Below are 22,627 nucleotides of genomic sequence, written 5' to 3'. Positions count from 1 at the left end.
TTAACTTGGTATTTTAAAAGTAATTATTTAGCCAGTTGGCTTCGGTTTGTTGTCTTGTATTTTAAAATGTCAAAACTTTTCTCCTAATGTGGCAGAGTCACCCACACATAATACAGATGGATTCAACAATGTTTTTATTCTTTACACTCTTCTGAAGTGTTCTATTAATCATATTTAATATCTGTATGCCTTTGGATAATGAATAAAAGATTCCCATACCCATAGAGAAAGATAAGAGGGAGAGATAAAGGGAAACGACGGAGAATTTAAAACCAGTCTTTTCTTCATCTGGGTCTCCTTCCTTATCTTAGTAATGGCATTTACGAAATGCTTACTGCCTATCATTTTTATACTGATGCCTCATCAAAAATACTAAATAGAAACATTACAAAGCAAATGTTATTCCTGTTTAATATATACAGAAATGAGGCAAAGCAAGGATGTCAACCCAGATTGATCTATTCTCTCCATAGGTCTATAGGCAGCTGTTCTCTCTCTGTCTAGGTCTTTCTCAATTTTCTGGTAAAGATCTAGCAAAATGTTAGTGACTGCTGCACCTACAGAAAGAGTAGCTAGGGGAGCCTCTGCCGCTTCGTGTACATTGGACTTTGGTCACTCAGAGACTTAGATTGACTACTCTTTCTCCTGCTTACCATTTTTTTATTATTATTAAAGTTCACATCACACTGTTGGACTGATGTTCATATTTATTAATTTTATACTCCCTAGAGTATGAATTGGGAGAAGGCAATGGCACCCCACTCCAGTACTGTTGCCCAGAAAATCCTATGGATGGAGGAGCCTGGTAGGCTGCAGTCCATGGGGTCGCTAAGAGTCAGACACAACTGAGTGACTTCACTTTCACTTTCCACTTTCATGCATTGGAGAAGGAAATGGCAACCCACTCCAGTGTTCTTGCCTGGAGAATCCCATGGACGGAGAAGCCTGGTAGGCTGCAGTCCATGGGGTCGCACAAGAGTCGGACACAACTGAAGCAACTTGGCAGCAGAGTATGAATTGGAGAAGGAATACTCCAGTATCCTTGCCTGGGAAATCCCATGGACAGAGGAGTCTGGCAGGCTACAGTCCGTGGGATCACAAAGAATTCAACGTGACTAAGTGACTAAGACTTTAGAGTACAAAGGCTGATAATGCATATGCTTAGAATTTTTTTTTTAATCTAAAAAGTATAGTTTTTATTTTTCTGGACACAAGTGAAATGAACATTCTTATTTATTTGATTGCCATATTCTTACGTGTAAGCCACTTTTTTGACCAGTTTTCTGATTCTGATGCCTGTCAACATGGATCTTGGTAGTAGAACTCCCATTAAGAATAGCATTAGTTTGAATTAACACTTATATATTCTCTAATGCTTTTAAAAATAAATAATGGATAGTTTCAATGTCATCAATTTGGTGGTTGCCTCTTTACCCTAAAATTCTTTGAAATCATTGCCAGGGACATTTTTTCTTAACTGTTAGTTGTGCATGAAATAAAATGGCATATTTCTTTATTTTATTACCAATCTAGTCTTTTGAATTAGTTTCTTATTTTAACAATTCTGCTTGGGCGATTATGGAAAGAATTGTAAAATGGACTATGAAGCCATTTGGTGTTTTACACCAAGAGGTGTGAAAATACTGGGTATTTTTTCTACTTCCGTATAAGAAAGCACCCAGGCTTTGCCTGTCATCAGGCTTCAACTACTTCAAACACCAACAGAAGAGAGGAGAGAGTTTCTTTCTGGTTGCACTGCACAGTGGCTTGCAAGATCTTAGTTCACCAATCAGGGATTGAACCCGTGCCCCCGTAGTGGACTCATGCAGTCCTAACCACTGAACCACCAGGGAATTCCCAAGAATTTTTATTTTTAAAGGCCTTCTAAGCAGGCAAAAATTTTGATGTCAGAAAGTCCACCTTCTAAAACCTATTCTAAAACTTTACTTACCTGAAAATGTCTTCAGTTTTTAGAGTATATTTACTTCTATTTTAATAATAGGTTTAAGAAGGTTAATTAGAAGGTTTAGTCATTAATAAAAGATTAAATTACATATAGTACATAATACAAGCTGTTGAAGAAGATAGCTTTCTATAAAAATAGTTATTTTTTGTTGTTGTTTACTGTCTTGTCTTAAACATTTACTTGCAGAACAGCCGCTCATTCTCCATGGCCTGATACTGAGCTGTATAAAACTTTGTCTAGTTTTAAAGTAAGGAGAGTATATAAAGCATAAAACTGACTTTTGTGTCTCTTCTTCAACAGACAGCCGGAAATGATCCATATTGTTTTGTGGAGTTTTATGAGCATCGTCATGCAGCTGCAGCACTTGCTGCTATGAATGGGCGGAAGATAATGGGTAAGGTAAGCTATCATAATTAAAGAAGGTGACATGCACTGGAAAACTCTAAGTTGTAAAAGGTTTTATTTCCATTTTAGAAGCATTGTATTTGTTTTACAGAAAACGATCACAATTAATATTAAAAAGATGGGGTAAAGCTTTTAGAGTATGTGTTTATGTTAGTATTCTTCATGGTTCCTTGCATATGGTAAATACTGAAGTAACTGTTGAATTACTAGGCTTTATTGAAATATATAGGAATGCTGACTACTAATGGGGAAGAATAAAAGAAAAAAAAATTTATTGGTACTTTAGGCAGGTTCAGTTCAGTCGCTCAGTCGTGTCTGACTCTTTGTGACCCCATGAATCGCAGCAAGCCAGGCCTCCCTGTCCATCACCAACTCCCGGAGTTTATCCAAACTCATGTCCATCAAGTCGGTGATGCCATCCAGCCATCTCGTCCTCTGTTGTCCCCTTCTCCTCCTGCCCCCAATCCCTCCCAGCATCAGGGTCTTTTCCAATGAGTCAACTCTTCGCATGAGGTGGCCAAAGTATTGGAGTTTCAGCTTCAGCATCAGTCATTGCAGTGAACGCCCAGGACTGATCTCCTTTAGGATGGACTGGTTGGATCTCCTTGCAGTCCAAGGGACTCTCAAGAGTCTTCTCCAACACCACAGTTAAAGAGCATCAATTCTCCGGCGCTCAGCTTTCTTCACAGTCCAACTCTCACATCCATACATGACCATTGGAAAAACCATGGCCTTGACTAGACGGACCTTTGTTGGCAAAGTAATGTCTGTGCTTTTGAATATGCTATCTAGGTTGGTCATAACTTTCCTTCCAAGGAGTAAGCGTCTTTTAATTTCATGGCTGCAGTCACCATCTGCAGTGATTGTGGAGCCCCAAAAATAAAGTCTGACACTGTTTCCCCATCTATTTCCCATGAAGTGATGGGACCAGATGCCACAATCTTTGTTTTCTGAATATTGAGCTTTAAGGCAACTTTTTCACTGTCCTCTTCCATTTTCATCAAGAGGCTTTTTAGGTCCTTTTCACTTTCTGCCATAAGGGTGGTGTCATCTGCATATCTGAGGTTATTGATATTTCTCCCAGCAATCTCCCAGCAATCTTGATTCCAGCTTGTGCTTCTTCCAGCCCAGTGTTTCTCATGATGTACTCTGCATAGAAGTTAAATAAGCAGGGTGACAATATACAGCCTTTACGTACTCCTTTTCCTATTTGGAACCAGTCTGTTGTTCCATGTCCAGTTCTAATTGTTGCTTCCTGACCTGCATACAGATTTCTCAAGAGGCAGGTCAGGTGGTCTGGTATTCCCATCTCTTTCAGAATTTTCCACAGTTTATTGTGATCCACACAGTCAAAGGCTTTGGCATAGTCAATAAAGCAGAAATAGATGTTTTCTGGAACTCTTTTGCTTTTTCGATGATCCAGCGGATGTTGGCAATTTGATCTCTGGTTCCTCTGCCTTTTCTAAAACCAGCTTGAACATCTGGAAGTTCACAGTTCATGTATTGCTGAAGCCTGGCTTGGAGAATTTTGAGCATTACTTTACTAGCCTGTGAGATGAGTGCAATTAGGCAGGTTAGTTGAATGTTAATAGAGAAGTTATGTATGGTTAGGATTTGTTATTTGCAGAACTGTACATTAAAAAAATAAATATTTAAGGGAAAAATGAAATAATTCTGAGATTATGTCCTTTCTACATTTTTCCTAATGTTAAAAAGCCTTTTCTCCAAAAAAAAAAAAAAATGATAACAGATGGTAATGATTTTTTTAATGTCCTTACTTAATGAAACAAAGTTGTTAATTCTTTTTTAAAAAGTATTGAAATTTTGACCAGAAAATTTTGAATGCTTCTTGTCAGACATATACCATTGTATTCATAGATGCAAATCTTGTAACACCTGATTATGACCTTTATTTTTATGAAATATAAATGTAGAAAACATTTTTTTAGGAAGTCAAAGTGAATTGGGCAACAACTCCCAGCAGTCAAAAGAAAGACACAAGCAGTAAGTATATTTTATACTCTTTGAACTTTTGTGTTTATTGTACATAGTAGTTTTCTTGTAAGCATATAAACATCATGCATTTGCAGTAATGTTTTGATCGTTATCCTAAGATATGATTGACTGTGTTTGTGTTAATAAATTTAAGAACAAATCTAATCTTTGTCATCAGGTAGTACCGTTGTCAGCACACAGCGTTCACAAGGTAATTGTATCTTCTTAAACATAAAATGAAATCTCTTGAAAGGGTATTCACTAACCACCTGAAGTTTTTTTGTTTGATGTTGGGGGGAGTGGGGAGGGAGGGATCGTATTTCTATTTGTCTCTCTGGCAATATTTTTCCCCCTTTTTCCCAGTGTTCACCAAGTGTGGCTTGTCCGCTACTTGGGTGCTATTTCAAATTCTCTGATTCCCCCCTTGGTAGCAGCTGATGCCTTAGAAATACTTCACCACTGAAGGGCAAGATACCCTGTTTCCTTGAGGTCAAGTTCTGTGCTTCATACCCAGATCTTCTTATTGCTTGAGTTGCACTTGAAACTATGTCTCCCAAACGGCAACCTAATATGTTGCTTAAGGCCTGCCAAGTAGGGGTAACTTTTCTTTCCAGATATACTTTGTCAGAATTGATGTGTATGTCCATTTAAAGTGTTGATCCAACTATTTTGTATATTTAAAGTGTTTCTTTTTTTTTTTTTTTTTGAGCATTGTCTTTTTAAGAAAACTTCATATATGGGATCATTATTTCTCTCCAGTGCTTTTTTAATGACTGATATAAAGTGAAGGGATTACTGTTTTCATTCTGTTGCCTTCAGTCTTAGTTCACTTGCACATGGATTCACATAAACTGAATGGTGTAATGTCTGGGCAACCAAAACTGTTGGCTTTTGAGAAAACTCAAATACTTTAACATCAAACTGTTGCAATGCAAGGTATTTCTTTGATTGTTCTTCACAAAATATGGTTAAACCAAGTATATCGCATAGCTAGCTTCAGTAAACTGTCTTAACTGAGGCAAATCTAGCCTAATAACTCATAATACCACTATTTTAATTTGTAAAGATTTAATGTAGTGGTAAACTGAATAAATGTGAATAATTACTATTAGAATGGTAAATAAGTCATTTATTTATATATATATATATATTTTCTTTTTTTTTTTGCAAAACTTGTTATATATTACTAGTTTATTTTGGCCAGTATAATAATTGGTTATAAGTAGAAATGTAACTATCAGTCTCCCATTAGATATATCATAGGAGAATCTTTCCTGTATTGTCACCTTGATTCATTATTCATTATGTTTAAAACTGATAGAATTTGTCTAGATATAGGATAGTGTTTTACTTATACTTTATTGTAATACATAAATTATTTTAAGAATACTTTATTGAATAGATCTTAGCATTTTTTTAAATTCTAAAATTGTATTTTTCTTTTCAATTCCCCTTCCTTTCCCCTATAAGATCATTTCCATGTCTTTGTTGGTGATCTCAGTCCAGAAATTACAACTGAAGATATAAAAGCTGCTTTTGCACCATTTGGAAGAATATCGTAAGTAACAGAAGATAAATTTTAAAATGCTTTTAATTAGAAACAATCATATAGAAGTAATTTGAAAATCTGTTGTGAATTTTTTTGGACATTAATTTTGACACTTGAATGTAATGTATTAATATTCACTTGAATAAATGTATTGTTTAGAGCCTATTCAAGCAGTTAACAGCCAAAGATTATTTTCCCATTGATAAATCTTTGGTCTTCAATTACCTTAAATTTTTTTTTCAATTAGCATTAGCTTTTAAGAGACGAATGTGCTGTCCTGCATCCTGTTTCTTGTATGAGTGTCTTGCTAGCCTGGTCATAATCTTTAGTGAACTTGTGCTGTGACTAAGGAGTTTAGACCCTTTGGCACTTCTATGATACCATGCATTTTCTGTTAATATATTTTAACAAAAAGAAACCTTAATAGTTTAAAAAGCAGTTATTAAATGTTAATTCCATTTAACATTTTGTTATTGTTGCTATTAACAACAATAATAATGCCTCTTAGTATTTTGTGAAGCACTGTATTGCTTGCATTGTTATTAATTGTACAGTTTAGGCCTGTTATAAATAGTTCACTTGAGTATTCATCATAAAAGAACTTTAATATTTTGAAAAGCATGCCTGTAATAGAGTAAGAATAAGTTGATTATTGCACTTTCTTAGAAGTAATTGTTGAATCTAGAAAACAAAGTTTTTAGAGTTTCTGGTTGCTTTATTATTGGTGTTCCAGCTAGAAGAGTAGAAAAAAGGAAATTCTAGCTTTGATTTAGTTTGATGAACAGACCAACAGCAGAGATGAGAAGGAGACTGGAAAGTAAATGCTGGTGATATTGATGTTGAATTTGGGAATTTTCATTTAAAGAGTTTTATTTCACTGGTAGGAGGATGAAAATGGATAGTGACCAAAGAATGATCATAAGTAAGGGGCCAACTTTAAAGGCAGTCACAAGATGAGAGTTTATAGGTGGGCTCTTCTTTTAGGTGACATTTTTCTTGAACTCTTAGGACTGACTTTAGGAAAAGTTCTAATTTCTTGATTGTTCTTTTTAGTCTGTTTTAGGGTTTTGATGATGGTTAGCTGGCTTTCAAATATCTAGATTGGACAGTCTTAACCTTTGACCTCTTAAAGGCTTTATAAATTTCTGTATACAAAATTTTGTGCTTCTTTTCATTTTGGTGTGTAGTATCTTTGTAAATTTTATCCACTTTCAGTGTAGTCACAGGACTGTAAAGGATTAAAGAACTCTGATCTGTATCTTTGCTACTTCTTCCTTAGAGAATTCTTTCAGATAATATAAGAATCAAGGCTAACATTTCCTAAAACTTAACTTTAAGAAGAAAAGGCTTTTCTAACATTTTAACAGATTAAATGCTATATTATTAAATGTTTAGATTTTGACTGAAGTCGCTTTTCTGAAAGCGTGGATATTTAGTTTGGGGTTAAGATAAAGATTGTTTAACAATTGGTGAGTGTAAGTTAAATGACATCCAAATTTTAGTAATTTCATTGCTTTTTAATCAAGAATCAATCATTTCTTTTTGTTAAATATGTTGGTATCATAATTGTAGTCTGTAGATTTTCTTAGAGTCTACTATGATTACTGATGTATATATGATTTTTTTCTTGATACAACCTTTAAGTTTTATAATTTTCAGTTGAGATAATGTCTAAGCTTTAGGTTATCCTAAGAGTTAGTGTTTATAAATTTGAAGGAACCATTTTCAGTTGGTAGCATCACTTCTTGATTTTTTTTTTAATTAAAGGAGATACATTGATAAATACATACATTGAGAGATTCTCATGATAGTCAGGTATTGTCTGTAGATTCTACAACAGTGCTTGATTTATAAAAATTGTGTAGTAAGTGTTGGCCTATTAAAATATTGGGTATAAAAATTACAGCACTTTCTTTCCCTAATTTATACAGCTTAAATTTTTCCTGTTCCTTGAGTTTAGGGTAGTCTAACAGATTTTGCTGTAGAAAAGAATCAGCGACAAATTAAATGCATGTGTACCATAAGTATTTTTACATATTGAGAAGTGACTTGCATTAGTTTTCCTCTTTCACCATCACCTCTTTGTCATTTTGACCCTAAGCACTTAATAAATCACTCCTAAATTTATCAAAATATGCTTATGTATACTTTTAATATAAAATTATATTGCATGGCTTTCTGACTTGGGTTTTTGTTGTGAAAGTGCCTGTTTTGTTCATGTGTCCTGAGAGAACAAGCATTGTGACATACCTGGCTAACTTAAAAGCAGATTGCCTGCGAAGCACAATTTGAGTCCAATTTTTTGAGGTATGGAGTTTTAGCTATCATGGCTGGGTTTTTCACTCAATCTCAAATAATAGGGCTCTGGTTATTTTGCAGAGTATCTCTGAAGAATGGACAGAATTGCCCTGGCTAACTACAAGCTACGGTTCACAGTGGATAAATGTTGGCGTGCTTTTTTACTTTCTGACTTTTTAAAATTTTGCTTTTATATCTTGTAGTTTCCAATCAATCTTATATGATTGCTATTTTAGAATTTAGTGTAAAATCCTTTCTTATATTGAATAAGACTAAGTGTGTGTCTAGTATTTTTCTTCAGTAGTTTAACATTTCTGAAAATGTCAAGTTCTCAAAATTTACCCATAGTTCAGAAGGGGGGTGTGAACTGATCTGAGAAAATGAAAAAAATTAATTGATTTAGGGAATATACAACTTTTTCATTCTTTTAGTTTCCAGTTTTCTATTTTAATTTTTTAATGATTAGGTAGTATATAGTGTAAAATAGCAAATTATAAATTGCATGGTTAAAGAAAGCCATTCATTTAGTGTGCCAGTGAACCCTATAAGTTAAGTAATTCATGTGAATAGCTGCTTTTACCATGCTTAATATTTAAAAATGTAAAAACTTTGAAGTGGGAGGCAGTTTCTATAAAATGTATACATATATATTTAAGAAGTTTTTGATTTGCATGTTTATAAAATTAAGCCTCATTTGCTAATACATGATAAATTTTATAGAATAAAAGGTAAATTTGTATTAAAGGTTCATTTTAATGAAGATGAAACATGAAAATGAGTTGTGTATGAAATTCTCGCTTGATATCCAGAGGAGAGTTTGCAAACCTAAACTTCTGATTGTTTCTGATTTCAGAGATGCCCGAGTGGTAAAAGACATGGCGACAGGAAAGTCTAAGGGATATGGCTTTGTCTCCTTTTTCAACAAATGGGTGAGCTCAATAAAAAGTGCATGTGCAATAGAAGAAAGAACAAAAATGTTCATTTCATTTCGATTATTAGTCATTTCTGTCATCTACCATTTGTTCATATCACTGATAATTAGTACTCTTACTAGATGATACCTTCTTTCTCCTGTTTGGTTATTTAGTCAACATTTATTTAGCACCTTGGGCTTCGCTGGTGGCTCAGATGGTAAAGAATCCCCTGCAATGCAGGAGACTGGGGTTCGATCCTTGGGTCTGGAAGACCCCCTGGAGAAGGGAATGGCCACTCTCTCAAGTATTCTTGCCTGGTGAATCCTAGGAACAAAGGGGTCTGGCAGGCTATACAGTCCACGGGCTCATAAAGAGTTGGACACAACTGAGCAACTAAGCACATGTATTTAGCACCTGATGCATGCTGCCGTCTATGGGGTCGCACAGAGTTGGACATGACTGAAGCAACTTAGCAGCAGCAGCATGCAAAGTACTGAGAAAATGTTTTCAGAATATAAAAAGTAGAGGTGTTTAAATCATCATCCAAAGATAGGACAGATATTGAGTATCTCATATATATTTGATTTGTTTTCTCCCTGTTTTATATTCCTATGTTAATTTAAAAGTAACTAATAAAATGTTCCAGTGGATGGGAATTTTTCTAAAAAGAGTATATTAATGTATTTGAAAATGTCTCATCATTTCCTTCATTCAGTAAACACTATTGAACATGAATTTGCATAGGCTTGAAGTTTCTGAGTTTTGCAGAGAAAAGGAAGGATAGCATAGTTTCTCAAATGAGAGGTGAAAGGCGGTTATAGATAAGGAAAGGCTTACATTTATGACAGCTGGATAAAATCTTTGGTATGTTCTCCATACAATGTAGTACTGTGGTGTTTACAAAAGGAAAATGAATGAGGAACCTCTGTAAGTACTGGTTATGGAAAGATTTCCATGGGAAATTGTCAGGTAAAAAAACTTTTTTGTGTAAAAAAGAAGAGAGCATATTATATGTGTATGCATGGCAGGGGGCAGGGTGGGGGTGATTTCTTTTCCCCCTGCATTCCCCCTGCAGAGATTAACAAGACACTTGTAAGGTTTCCTGTTTGTGGGGCAGGTAATGCGAGGCACATGGGCAGGACGGCGAGAAACTTTTAGCTATACTGTACTATGTGAAGTTTGAACCTTGTAAATATATTACTAATTCAAGTAAAGCGTTTTTTTAGTGTGATAACTCGAGGGTCCAAACAATTAAATGCAAAGATATCACACTTCTAAAAATATAGGGGTGGATGATAGGAGAATTTATATGCATTAATCCTGGATTATACACTGAGGCTTCATTAACCTTTAATTTTATTGTATTGCCTCTATGTTATGATTGTTTGCCAGTGATAAGTGCAAAAATACTGTATTTTTTGTGCAAGAGTCCCTTAGAATGAGCCATTAAAATTTTTGATACTATGAAATGTATTTTAGAAAGGATTTTCTTTAGTAAAGGGAGTATTTGAAATAGGTATCATTTCTTGATAACTTCAGGTGAAATTTATAAGCCTCATTTATTGTACCAGTTCCTTCCGAGTTTTTAAAAACATCTGTTTGCAGTTATGCCAACTAGTGTCAAATTATCTTTTATTTTCTAGTTTCTGTGTCTGCTTATATTGAAACTAATGTCTGGTTATTCCTCCCTATCCAGATATTCACTATAACAGCCAGCTTGCAGCCATTTTACTTTTTCAAAATTTACTTTTCAAATAAAACATCAGCCCTAAAAATATTAACGTGGCCTTTTTCTTTTTTAATTAATGTCTGTGCTGGGTCTTTATTGGTGCGAGAGGGCTTTCTCTAGTTGTGGAGAGTGGGGGGCACAACTCTTTGTTGCGGGCCCTTGAGCACACAGATTTCAGTAGTTGTGGCACACGGGCTTAGTTGCTCCGCAGCATGTGAAATCTTCCTGGACCAGGGATCGAACCCATGTCCTCTACATTGGCAGGCGGATTCTTATCCACTGCGCCACCTGGGAAGTCCTTAACATGGCTTTTAAGTTAAGGCAAAAGAAGGTAGAATGCACCGTAACTGTGTGTCGGCTGTTCACACAGTGGCATTGTATCTTTCGATCAGATTCTAACTATCATCTTCCTCTCATGAAGCGAAAGTGTCTTCTAAGAAGCAGGTATTAATCTAAGAGGTCAGGAAAAATCCATATATTAGAAGAAAAATTGCAAATGGTAAAGCATATTGAGAGATGAAGATGTAAAAGCTCTTGTCATGTATGGTCCCATCTACCAAGTGTAAAAGGAGATGAAAAAATAAAAACTATGAGACAGTAACTACCTCTTAAAGCTTTACTGTTAATCCCAGCATAATATTTAGGGAAGGTAGAAGAATACCTCATGCAATGAACTGATAGCCACATTTACCTTAAAGGATTGATAAACAGGTTGTCAATGTTTTGTGATACTTGGTGATATAGGTTGAGGTCTGTGGGTGGAGTAAAAACTCACTTTTTTGCATTTGGTATTATGGAATATATTACCCTGCTATATGTCACTATTGAATGCATAGTTAGTATGAAAGTCAGATATAGCAGAGGATGTCTGTGTGTGACCTCTGTAGTTACCAGACATGGATTATAATCCTGACAATCATCACACAAAAGGTATATAACTTTGAGTAAGTGATACAGTTTGATCTTCCCAAGTTTATGTTTTAGTGTCTATAAATTTGCGCTGTGTGATTGGCAGGCGTTCCTGGTGTTGCGAAGTGCCGCAGCACGGATTGCTGTTGCCCCTGGCTCCCTTGCCTCTCCTGTGTTGTGTGTCCTAGGCAGACTCCAGGACTGGTTGAACATACCTCCCTGCCGACTCTGAAGTAACGGAGTGTTGCTAGAGAGAAATTGAGTCAGCTGGTTTCACTTCTAATTTAGCGGTTACACATAGATAAACACATGGTACTGTCTTTGTAAACCTGTGTTTCTCTAGTAAAATTGATTTCCTGTTCTTTGAAAAACTGTTTCATGCTCCCTCATTTCTCCTCAAATATTCCTCACTCTTTTTCTCCATCATCACCCTGAGCTTCAAATGAGAAAGTAAAAGCTATCATACAGAAATTCCCTCAGCTTTCTACCACCAAACCTACATTAAATGCTCTCACCTTCTCCCTCTTCCTCCTGTTACAGTGGAGGAAGTCTTTCCTGTAGTTGTATATGAGCGTGTAATTATATTTGTTTTCTAGGGCTGCTGTATCAAAGTAGCTGAATGACTTAGAGTAATAGAAAGATTCTCTAAGTTCTAGAGGATAGAAGTCCAGAATCAGGTTGTCATCATGGCCATGCTCCATCTGAAGATGCTGGAAGTATCCTTCCTTCCCTCTTTAGTTTCTGGTGGTAACTGGCAATCCTTGGCATCCTTGACTTGTAGCTGCATCACTCCAGTCTCTACCTTTGTCTTCACATGACCCTCTTTCCTCTGTGTGTGTCCTCGTTAACTTCTCATCTTCTTATAACAGCCCTTCTTTAGAAGGGCCCACCGTAACTTGTATGACCACATCTTAACTAATATACCTGCAAAGACCCTATTTCAAATGCAGTGAGGTCACTTTCACAGTTATGAGGCTGGATGGACTTCATATAAATTTAAGTGACACAGTTCATCCAACAACAGATGGTTATTAAACATCTTACAGAGTTCAGACTGGTTAGTGTGGAAAGCAATATTTGTTTTTTTAAGAAGAATCATTTCCTTTTTATGTGTCTTAAGAACAGCTTTTAGCCTTAAATTTACCTGTTGTTTGCTAGGTGAAGCCCACATTTGATGTAGGCAAACCAAAGCTGAAGCCCACGTCCTTTTCAGTCTACTCTTAAGTTGGCTTTATTCTTACTCTATACCAGGCCTACTCTTTTCAGGTTCACCTATGGATTTCTGCTTGCTTGGCTCTCGACAGTACATGGTTGTGGGTTTCTTCCTTCATCACTAGCTATTCCTTCTTAGTCACCTTAGCTCGCAATTTCTCCTTTATCCAGTTTTCACATTTTGCTGTTTTTCAGGGCTCTATCCTAGGATGCTTTATTTTCTCTCCAGCCTTTCTTCATGGCTCTGAACCTTATATCTGCAGCTCCATTTACTTCACACTTAACTAACAAATTATTTTCGTTTAGATGTCTTACATATATCTGAAACTTAATGTGTCTTAAATAATCGTTTCTTCCTCGAACTTGTTCCTCCACTGCCTCCCAGACTTCTCATTTCCATCAATGCTAGCACTGTCCTCCCTGCTGCCCAGGCAGGAACCTAGGAGTCGGCTTTGATTCCTGCCCTTTTAGTTACTGTGCACACGGCCCCCCCACCCCCATTCTATTGACTCTTCCTTTAGATTACATCACTGCTACTGTATTAGTCCTGGTCACCAACATTCTTCTTTAATCTGAATATTATATTAGTCTTATAAAGTGTCTTTTTACTGTCTTATCTCCCCAAACTGTTCTCCTTAAAACATAAGGATGGTCTTCTTAAGACATAAATTGGATCATGATAATCTCTTAAAATAATCAGTTTTTTCTTCTCACACTTTTCCTTTTGGCACACTAGATTCCAGTGAAACTAGTTGTATTTCACATGCTTCTTTTAGATGTGTACCAAACTCGTGCCTGCCTTAACACACTTTGCAGTGGTTTTCCCTCTACCAGGAACACTCCGGTTTTTTGACTTTTCTAGCTCCTTTTCCTCAGCTTAAAAGTCATTTCTAAGAGACCTTCCCTAATCGTGCTGCCCTAAGTAGATTCTTTTTTTTTTTTAATATAAATTTATTTATTTTAATTGGAGGTTAATTACTTTACAGTATTGTATTGGTTTTGCCATACATCAACATGAATCTGCCACAGGTGTACACGTGTTCCCCATCCTGAGCTCCCCTCCCACCTCCCTCCCCATACCATCCCTCTGGATCATCCCAGTGCACCAGCCCCAAGCATCCTGTATCCTGCATCAAACCTGGACTGGCAATTCGTTTCATATATGATATTATACATGTTTCAATGCTATTCTCCCAAATCATCCCACCCTCTCCCTCTCCCACAGAGTCCAACGGACTGTTCTATACATCTGTATCTCTTGCTGTCTCGCATACAGGGTTATCGTTACCATCTTTCTAAATTCCACATATATGCGTTAGTATACTGTATTGGTGTTTTTCTTTCTGGCTTACTTCACTCTGTATAATAGGCTCCAGTTTCATCCACCTCATTAGAACTGATTCAAATGTATTCTTTTTAATGGCTGAGTAATACTCCATTGTGTATATGTACCACAGCTTTCTTATCCATTCATCTGCTGATGGACATCTAGGTTGCTTCCATGTCCTGGCTATTATAAACAGTGCTGCGATGAACCTTGGGGTACACGTGTCTCTTTCAATTCTGGTTTCCTCGATGTGTATGCCCAGCAGTGGGATTGCTGGGTCATAAGGCAGTTCTATTTCCAGTTTTTTAAGGAATCTCCACACTGTTCTCCATAGTGGCTGTACTAGTTTGCATTCCCACCAACAGTGTAAGAGGGTTCCCTAAGGTAGATTCTTATCCCTGTGTCTCTGCTGCTGCTGCTGCTAAGTCACTTCAGTCGTGTCTGACTCTGTGCGACCCATAGACGGCAGCCCACCAGGCTCCCCTGTCCCTGGGATTCTCCAGGCAAGAACACTGGAGTGGGTTGCCATTTCCTTCTCCAATGCATGAAAGTGAAGTCGCTCAGTTGTGCCCGACTCCTAGCGACCCCATGGACTGGAGCCTACCAGGCTCCTCCGTCCATGGGATTTTCCAGGCAAGAGTACTGGAGTGGGGTGCCATTGCCTTCTCCCCCTGTATCTCAGTATGGCATATTCTTGCTCTCAGCCTTTTGTTTCTGTCATGGCACTTACCACAACTAATAATTACTTTATTTGTCTCCTCCAAAAAATGGAAGCTCCATGGCAGCAGAGACCGTGTCTGCCTCTTTGACTGTATTCCCAGCACTTAACGTTAACTGCTGTCTAGAACATGATGACTGCTCAGTATTTACTTGTAAGATGAATGAGTAACCAAATGCTGTTGTTGAAAACTTGTTGGATTGTATGAAGTGAGATTTTCATCCATAATAGTCTGGGTTGTTACGTGAACTTGACAATGGCTATCTCACAAGGGCTTTTGGGCTCAAGTCTTTCAGGTGATTAAAATTCCCAAAAGCCCTTATGAGGTAAAAGAAAGACAGTTTAAAAGCACCATTGTATTTTAGGAAAGCTGTCATATATTGTGTATATCATAAAGTATTCCATTAAGAAAACATTTGTGGAAAGCAACCATGAGTTTTCTCTTTTGCAAACAGTTGTTTAACGTCAACTAATAGTGGCTTCTTTGTCATTTCTAATGTTGTGTGGAACAGGATGCTGAAAACGCCATTCAACAGATGGGTGGCCAGTGGCTTGGTGGAAGACAAATCAGAACTAACTGGGCAACCCGAAAGCCTCCAGCTCCAAAGAGTACATATGAGTGTAGGTGTATTGGAGAAGAAAAGGAAATGTGGAATTTTGGAGGAAAAAACACTAGATTTTAAATGTTAGAGCTGTTCCCGGAGACTTATTGCAGAAATAGATGAGAAGCAAATCAAGACTACTGTTGAAAAATGTACTTAGTTTTCATTTTTGTAATTATAAATAATAAGTAATATCTCTAATGTCAAGTCTCCTATTAATTAGAGAATACTGAGTAATATTTAGACATTCTTCGGGGAGGTTTAATCCTCAATCAAATTGTAATATGTATTAAACAAGCATTTTGAACAAGATAAATACTACCATTACAGTAGTATAGTTAATATTGCTTTCCTCTTTTTGAACATTTTGTGAACTAAAAATATTAAACTTTTCTCCCCAGCAAACACCAAACAGCTATCATATGATGAGGTCGTAAATCAGTCCAGTCCAAGCAACTGTACTGTGTACTGTGGAGGCGTCACTTCCGGGCTGACAGGTACGGGGACCTTACCTATGTGGCATCTTAAGATTAATTTTAAAGTACTTGATATTGGTAGGATTTTAATGTGATTCGGTTTTGGTTTTTGTGTAACAGAACAACTAATGCGTCAGACTTTTTCACCATTTGGACAAATAATGGAAATTCGAGTCTTTCCAGATAAAGGATATTCTTTTGTTCGGTAGGTGTGGTTTTTAAAAAAACTTTTACCTCCAGATCATTTTTGAACTTTTAACTTAGTGGTTTTCTTTAAAATTTACTTTGGTTATAAAGAAATATACATTTATCTAGCTTTTATTAAATTTGCCACAATAACTCCTTCCTTCCAATACAAAGGCAAATCATTTTCTATTAAGAGAATTTTCTCCAAAAACTGAAAACATAGGCCATTTTATTCTCTTATATTAACTTCCTGTTTTACCTCAGGCCCAGTTTGATTTTTTCAAATACGTTTTATTTATAAGTACCTTAAACAATTTATATTGTAATTCTTAATATTATTGTAATTGTAATATCATTGTAATTCTTAATATTATTTTCAATAGGTTCAATTCCCATGAAAGTGCAGCACATGCAATTGTTTCTGTTAATGGAACTACCATTGAAGGCCATGTTGTGAAATGCTACTGGGGCAAAGAAACTCTCGATATGATAAATCCTGTGCAACAGGTGAGAGAGTTCTTGACTTTGCAAAGTAATGGCTGGGCTAATAGGTATTTTTAAATGGAATTGTTAATGATCCTTGTTAATGTTTCTAGCTACAATGATGGCATATAGGGGCTCTTCCTACATGTATAATATTATAGTTCCAGAGTGATGGTTCATGTATGCAGCGGTGACATGATGAATGTGACTGCCTCAAATGACTCATGCTCACACCACATTGGATTTTAAAATGTTCTAACAAACCTGACAGGATATTAAATTTTTTTCTAATTCTTAGTAGACTTACATACTATTTGGAGAACTCACAAGCATGTTTGAATTCAGCTGAAACAAAAGCTATAAATATATTTAGGACCTTGGCATTTTCTTCCAGATTTTGCCACCTTTGTTTTTCCAGGCAGCTCTAGTAGTTCAAACTTGATCCCACAAATATGTCTATGAGGAAATAGTAAATGAAACATCAAGATAAGATTGAGAAAATCCTAAACTATATAAGTTTCTTAAGTAAACTGAATATAAGAATAGTCTTCATATCTTCCTTATTTAAAGGAAACAGTCATATGGATAATTTACAAAACACTTAAATGTTCTCTTGAGTTGAATATTTATTTCTAGGGCATTACCTGCTGGCTCAAAGAATATGGCATTTAGAGCATCACTGTAGAGTTGAAGCAGTATGACCTTGCTGTTTTTTAGCAGTGACAACTTACTCTTGCTTATCCTTTAGTTTTCATTGTAATGATGACCCTATCTGTTACGGTTATGTATTTGTGGTATATAAGGACTGTATATGCACCTATAATTTCAAATAATGCTAAATTATCTGTTATAACTTTGTTTAATAGCAGAATCAAATTGGATATCCACAAGCTTATGGCCAGTGGGGCCAGTGGTATGGGAATGCACAACAAATTGGCCAGTATATGCCTAATGGTTGGCAAGTACCTGCATATGGAATGTATGGCCAGCCGTGGAACCAGCAAGGATTTAAGTAAGCACACTTGTTCTTTTCCTTTATTATTAACCTTTGAAAATGTCAAGAACTTAGGAAGAGATTTTAAGTAATTAGCAGGTAATGTGGCCTTCTATCTAAAGCATAGCCTTTGAAGGACTTAGAGAGTTTTTTACTTTATAGTTTTAAGTGTATATCTTTTAAAAATTGCCTGCAAATGTGTTGCTTTGATTTATAACCAGCATTATAAGCACTTTGGTAATGCTTGAATGACTCAACAAATATTTAAGTAAGAAAATAGGAACTTAATAGTTGTTAAGGTTTTTATGTGACTAATGGTCACTGGCCTTTCTTGGATACAGTTATTTCGATCCTAGTTGCTTTATTCATTAGGCTTTTTTCCTGTGCAAAAGGGTTTATTTATACATTGTTATACAAAAGCTTCTTTATACATCCTGAATTATGTAATTTTACTTAAATTTCTGAAAAACACTTTACAGTTTTTATTTAAAATGAATCTTGTTATGTTGAAATATAAGCTTACATATACTAATAAATACTTTAATTTCTTCTTTGAGTAATATAAATGCAAGTCCGTATTATACCAGATGATCAAGATTCTTTCAGACAGTGGCTTGTTCAATGTATGTCAAACCCCAGGAAAACAGTTCTGAGATTAGAGATGAGTTTTTCTGAGTTCAAAGGGAATAAATGTTTATAGATAAAGGGTATTTTCTTAGCTGTAGTTAAACTAACAGAATTAAACCATACACATTAAAGCTACATAGATGCTTATTTTTAAAAGAAAAAACCTTTTGCCTTTGCTTTCTCTGACATAACAATTATTCTTATATTTGGGCTTAAGAAAAAGGATATTTCCCACATATGTGTAATTTCTTCTTGGCATTACATTTTATTTTAATCAGTGGATTTCCCTTCCCCTCTGCTTCTTTCACATTCTCCACCAGTCAGACACAGTCTTCTCCACCATGGATGGGACCAAATTATGGAGTGCAGCCACCTCCAGGACAGAATGGCAGCATGATGCCTAATCAGCCTGCAGGGTATCGAGTGGCAGGGTATGAAACCCAGTGAAAAAGGACTCCAGAATCTAAAGTCAGGGGCTTAAGGCTACAGGGAGTAGTAAAGCCGTTGTTTACTTACAGATTTATCAAATCAGTCAGTGCAAATGTCAGATACAGTGTATTTATTTAAAAGATTCATTTTTCAATCATGAAATTACTTATCATCCACATTGTTTTAAAAAGAAACAAGATGCTGGATGTCTGCCAATTTTTGCCTTCATTACCTTTTTTGATAAAGATTCTCAGATCCTTGTTTCAAATACAAATGCAGGGATTGCTGCCACTTTTTTTAAAATTGAGGCAGAAAATTGCACAATGTTGAACTTTTTTCCACTGAAGTAGTGTGCAGTTCTAGTTTGCATTCCTGATATGATTTAAAACATGTAATATAAAGATGTAAAAAAAAAAAGAAAAACCAAAACTGTGCAGAGTCTAGAAGTTCTTTGTAATCTTCAGCTAATGCACAATTCTGTTTTAGGTTTTTTTGAAATAGACATTATTTGAGCTGTCCCATCGCCACGGTTTCCCTCTGCCGTTTTTAAATATAAATTATTAGTTTACATCATTTTTGTATCTACATTTTTTCATAAATTTGTCTTGCCTTATTAAAGTTCTGTAAAATACACTTAAATGGAAAAAAAAATGATGTTCATTTAGATTGAAAACTTTTCTCAGATGGATTGATAATTGTATTCATCTTGTGTTTTATATGAGAAGGTGCCTCAAGAATTCCCTGTTGAATCTGTTTAAAAGGGTTTTTATCTTCTGTGATAAACTTTGCTGTGTACCAGGAATTATAAAAACAAAAATTTGTTACTAAAGAAAATCTCTGAAATGTGATAAGTTCTTATGAACCCATGTTAATTTCATATGTCAACTTCTATATTTACATGTATTATTTCATTATGTAAAATGTTTTAGCAATTTAATATTTTGCACAGTTACCAAACTTTGTATGTCATTTCCTCCTTAAAGGCATCATGCAGAGTCAACAGGAGATTTATAAAGTTTTGTTTGCATGTGAATATGAAATACACACTTTGGTAGTCTTTGAATACAAAGTCATCAGCTCTTGTTTTTCAAGAATTTTGAGACACAAAGTTGTATGTAAAAAAATATATTAATTTGCCATATTCTAGTTACATTTACTCGAAAAGAGTAAATCAACTTGATTTTAATGTACAAATGATAGCTGTGAAACTGTAGAATATCCTTAGGTCAGGCATGGGGGTTCCTTGTGAACTTCAAAATTAGCCTGAATGACCAGCCGGGCGAAGCATTTTTTAAATGTTCAGAGGCCAAAAGATAAACAACAACAAAAAAATAACAAAAACCCTTGAAATCCTACCTCCTTAAACAGCCTTCGAAGAGGAGAAGCCTCAGTGCAATCATTACTTTGATTCTTTTGGTACCTGTTTTCCTGGAGTTCCCAGTTTTATTTTGGGCTGGCTCCAAGCATTAAGAAGTTTTAATCTGCGATGGCATTGTTCTAGTTTTGAAATTTCTAGTACATTTCAGAGTCTCTTAGAACAATAGTGGGAGATTTTGTTTTGTTTTCAATTAAAGTCACAAACTCTCCTGTTTGACTCACAAAGAAAAAGGATCCCCACTATACCTATTTGGATGCTTGGTTGTTCTTTTTAAGACCAGAGAGCTCCCGGTATTTTGTTCAGGAACAGAAAAGGCCCGTGGAATCTTAAGAGATTCCTAGTCTGTATTCTCCAGGTAGCAGTATAGGAGCCTGAACTGGTCTCTAAGCCAATACTCTAGTAAACCAGAGCCCAGGAAAGACAGCTCATAAATGTATAATTCTCTGGGGCTCAATTCTATGCAGTTGTAAACACTTGGAAATTTTATTTCCTTGTTAACTTCTACAGATCAGGGCATGCAACCAAAAGCAGCTTAAATGAAATACTCAAAAAATGAAATAATAGGATGCTGTTTTTAGATTCTTCTGGTTTATGTTCCTGTTTTAGGACCCTCGTTGTTTTTCTCTTATTCAAAAAAATTTTATGTCCTGTACATCTGTGGACTGCAGGGTAAATTATTTGGGCATAAATAATCTAGGCAAAAGTGTAGTTTTCCTTTCATTTTGACTATCTCAAGTAATAACACTTTTTATTAGCCAATATTTTTTTATTGCACAATTCTAAAATGTACAGACTACTTTTTGAGAAGAAAGTAGTATTACTCAAAGGGTTACTACTGAACAAATTTGCAATTCAGGAACATTGCTGACTTTGCTTTAAATCTTATTCTCAGTGTTAAATCATTTTAAAAATTAACAGTCTAAAAATCATACTGGTATTAGTATCCAGTAAGGAAATTACAGTTTTTAAAATGAATTCTTTCTCTGCAATATGCATTCAGATTTTACTTTAAAATACATCTGGTACTGTAAAGAACCTGAAGTGGTTCACACTTAAAGGGTTCATTAATCCAGTATTCTTTGCCCTGACTGTTTGGATATTAAAGTTCATTTATGTTTTCTATAACCTTTGGGATCTTCTTGCAGTGATTATTGTGTGTGATATTTTTTTTTTTTCTTTTTGGTCTAGCCATATTGTTATATTCACTCAGGTATTTGTTAGATTTCTTTTTAATCTTATTTCAGAAACCATGCTTTGCATTGGGATACTGCAAAGAATTCCTGTAGAAAACTTATTATATGAAATCAGGATCTCATTTTCCTTGTTGATATTCTCTCCCTGTTGAAAATGAGATTCACATTCTAGTTTTATTCTTGTTTTGTTTCTATGCTTGCTTAGCTTCCTTTTGTATGTGTGTTAAGAGTTCTATTACTTTGGAAAAGGCGGTTGATAAGGATTAGTTTGCATAGAGAATTAGAATTGAGTTTACCAAGAGATACAGGGTGCTCTTGAGGTTACAGTTGAATTGGAAAAATAAACTGTGTTTGTAGGAAATAAAGAGCAAACCCTTTCAATGAAAGAGTGATGATTTCTAAACACAAAATCTTCTTTGTGTACAGGATTATTGCATTTTTTCCAGTGACTACATTTTGACTGTTTAGAACTTGAAGAACATACCTCTAAAACAACAAATTTTAAGAACCTTGAGTAAAATGTATATGAATGAGTCTCAGTTGAGTACTACTTTACCCTATGGCCTCTGAAGTTGGAGGCTGAAGTTATTCTAATAGTAATTCACCTAAAAAAGGAAAAAGTAGATTTTTGACTCAGGGTTAATATGCTTAAATGAGTTACTGCACAGAAAGTAGGAGTTAAGCAGGTTTACATACTAGATAAATGAGATCCCTAGCTTATCTGTTTTCAGCTCTAGAACACCACTAACCATACTTAAACATGCAAGATTTAGAGGCTCCTACTGTGGAAATACTAAGCTGCTCTTGAGTGAAAAGACAGATGCTGATATTTGAAGGTCCTCACCGACTCAGTGGACATGAGTTTGAGCAAGCTCCGGGAGGTGGTGAAGGACAGGGAACCCTGGCATGCTGTAGTCATGGGGTCGCAAAGAGTCGGACACAACTGAGCAACTGAACAACAAAACCAAAAAGTAACTGGCCACCAGTCCTCGTAGAGTGGAGTGTGTTGACTAGTAAGCCCTACCCATGTACACAAACCTTCCAAACAGGTTTTTAGTGCTTCACTTTTCAATGAAGTCAGCCAAAGGTCACCAGAAATTGAGAAAAACTTTGACTGCAAAAGGTAGAGCTAAATAAAAAGCAGCTCTCAAGAATCTGAAAACTTATACTGTATTCAAGAAATTAGAACAATCCTAATAAAATGTCACAACAAGAAATGAGAATAAATAAATTCAGT

The 22,627-nt window shown here is 35.6% G+C and overlaps 1 protein-coding gene across 19 annotated transcripts in view; it reads left to right on the top strand.

The window, feature by feature from the left end:
- The window catches only part of TIA1 (TIA1 cytotoxic granule associated RNA binding protein), a 56,646-nt gene that overhangs the window by 11,464 nt on the left and 22,555 nt on the right, over window positions 1–22,627 (top strand). For 3 of the 19 annotated variants that reach the window (XR_006543476.2, XR_006543477.2, XR_003102346.3), the window contains exons 3-12: window positions 2,267–2,365; window positions 4,321–4,375; window positions 4,545–4,577; window positions 5,837–5,924; window positions 9,067–9,142; window positions 15,535–15,643; window positions 16,026–16,121; window positions 16,221–16,305; window positions 16,670–16,793; window positions 17,636–17,781. Coding sequence is in view for 14 of the 19 variants with exons in the window: in XM_006079619.4 (XP_006079681.1) it covers window positions 2,267–2,365; window positions 4,321–4,375; window positions 4,545–4,577; window positions 5,837–5,924; window positions 9,067–9,142; window positions 15,535–15,643; window positions 16,026–16,121; window positions 16,221–16,305; window positions 16,670–16,793; window positions 17,636–17,781; window positions 18,711–18,837 (1,038 nt within the window). In the remaining 5 variants the exon portion in view is untranslated. The other 16 variants (XM_006079620.4, XM_025261293.3, XM_006079619.4 and 13 more) reach the window with 13 other exon arrangements.

This window comes from Bubalus bubalis, chromosome 12, assembly GCF_019923935.1.
Source record: "Bubalus bubalis isolate 160015118507 breed Murrah chromosome 12, NDDB_SH_1, whole genome shotgun sequence".
Classification (NCBI taxonomy): domain Eukaryota; kingdom Metazoa; phylum Chordata; class Mammalia; order Artiodactyla; family Bovidae; genus Bubalus; species Bubalus bubalis.
Note: the sequence above shows the minus strand (reverse complement) of the source record. Positions and strands in the feature narration are given on the sequence as shown.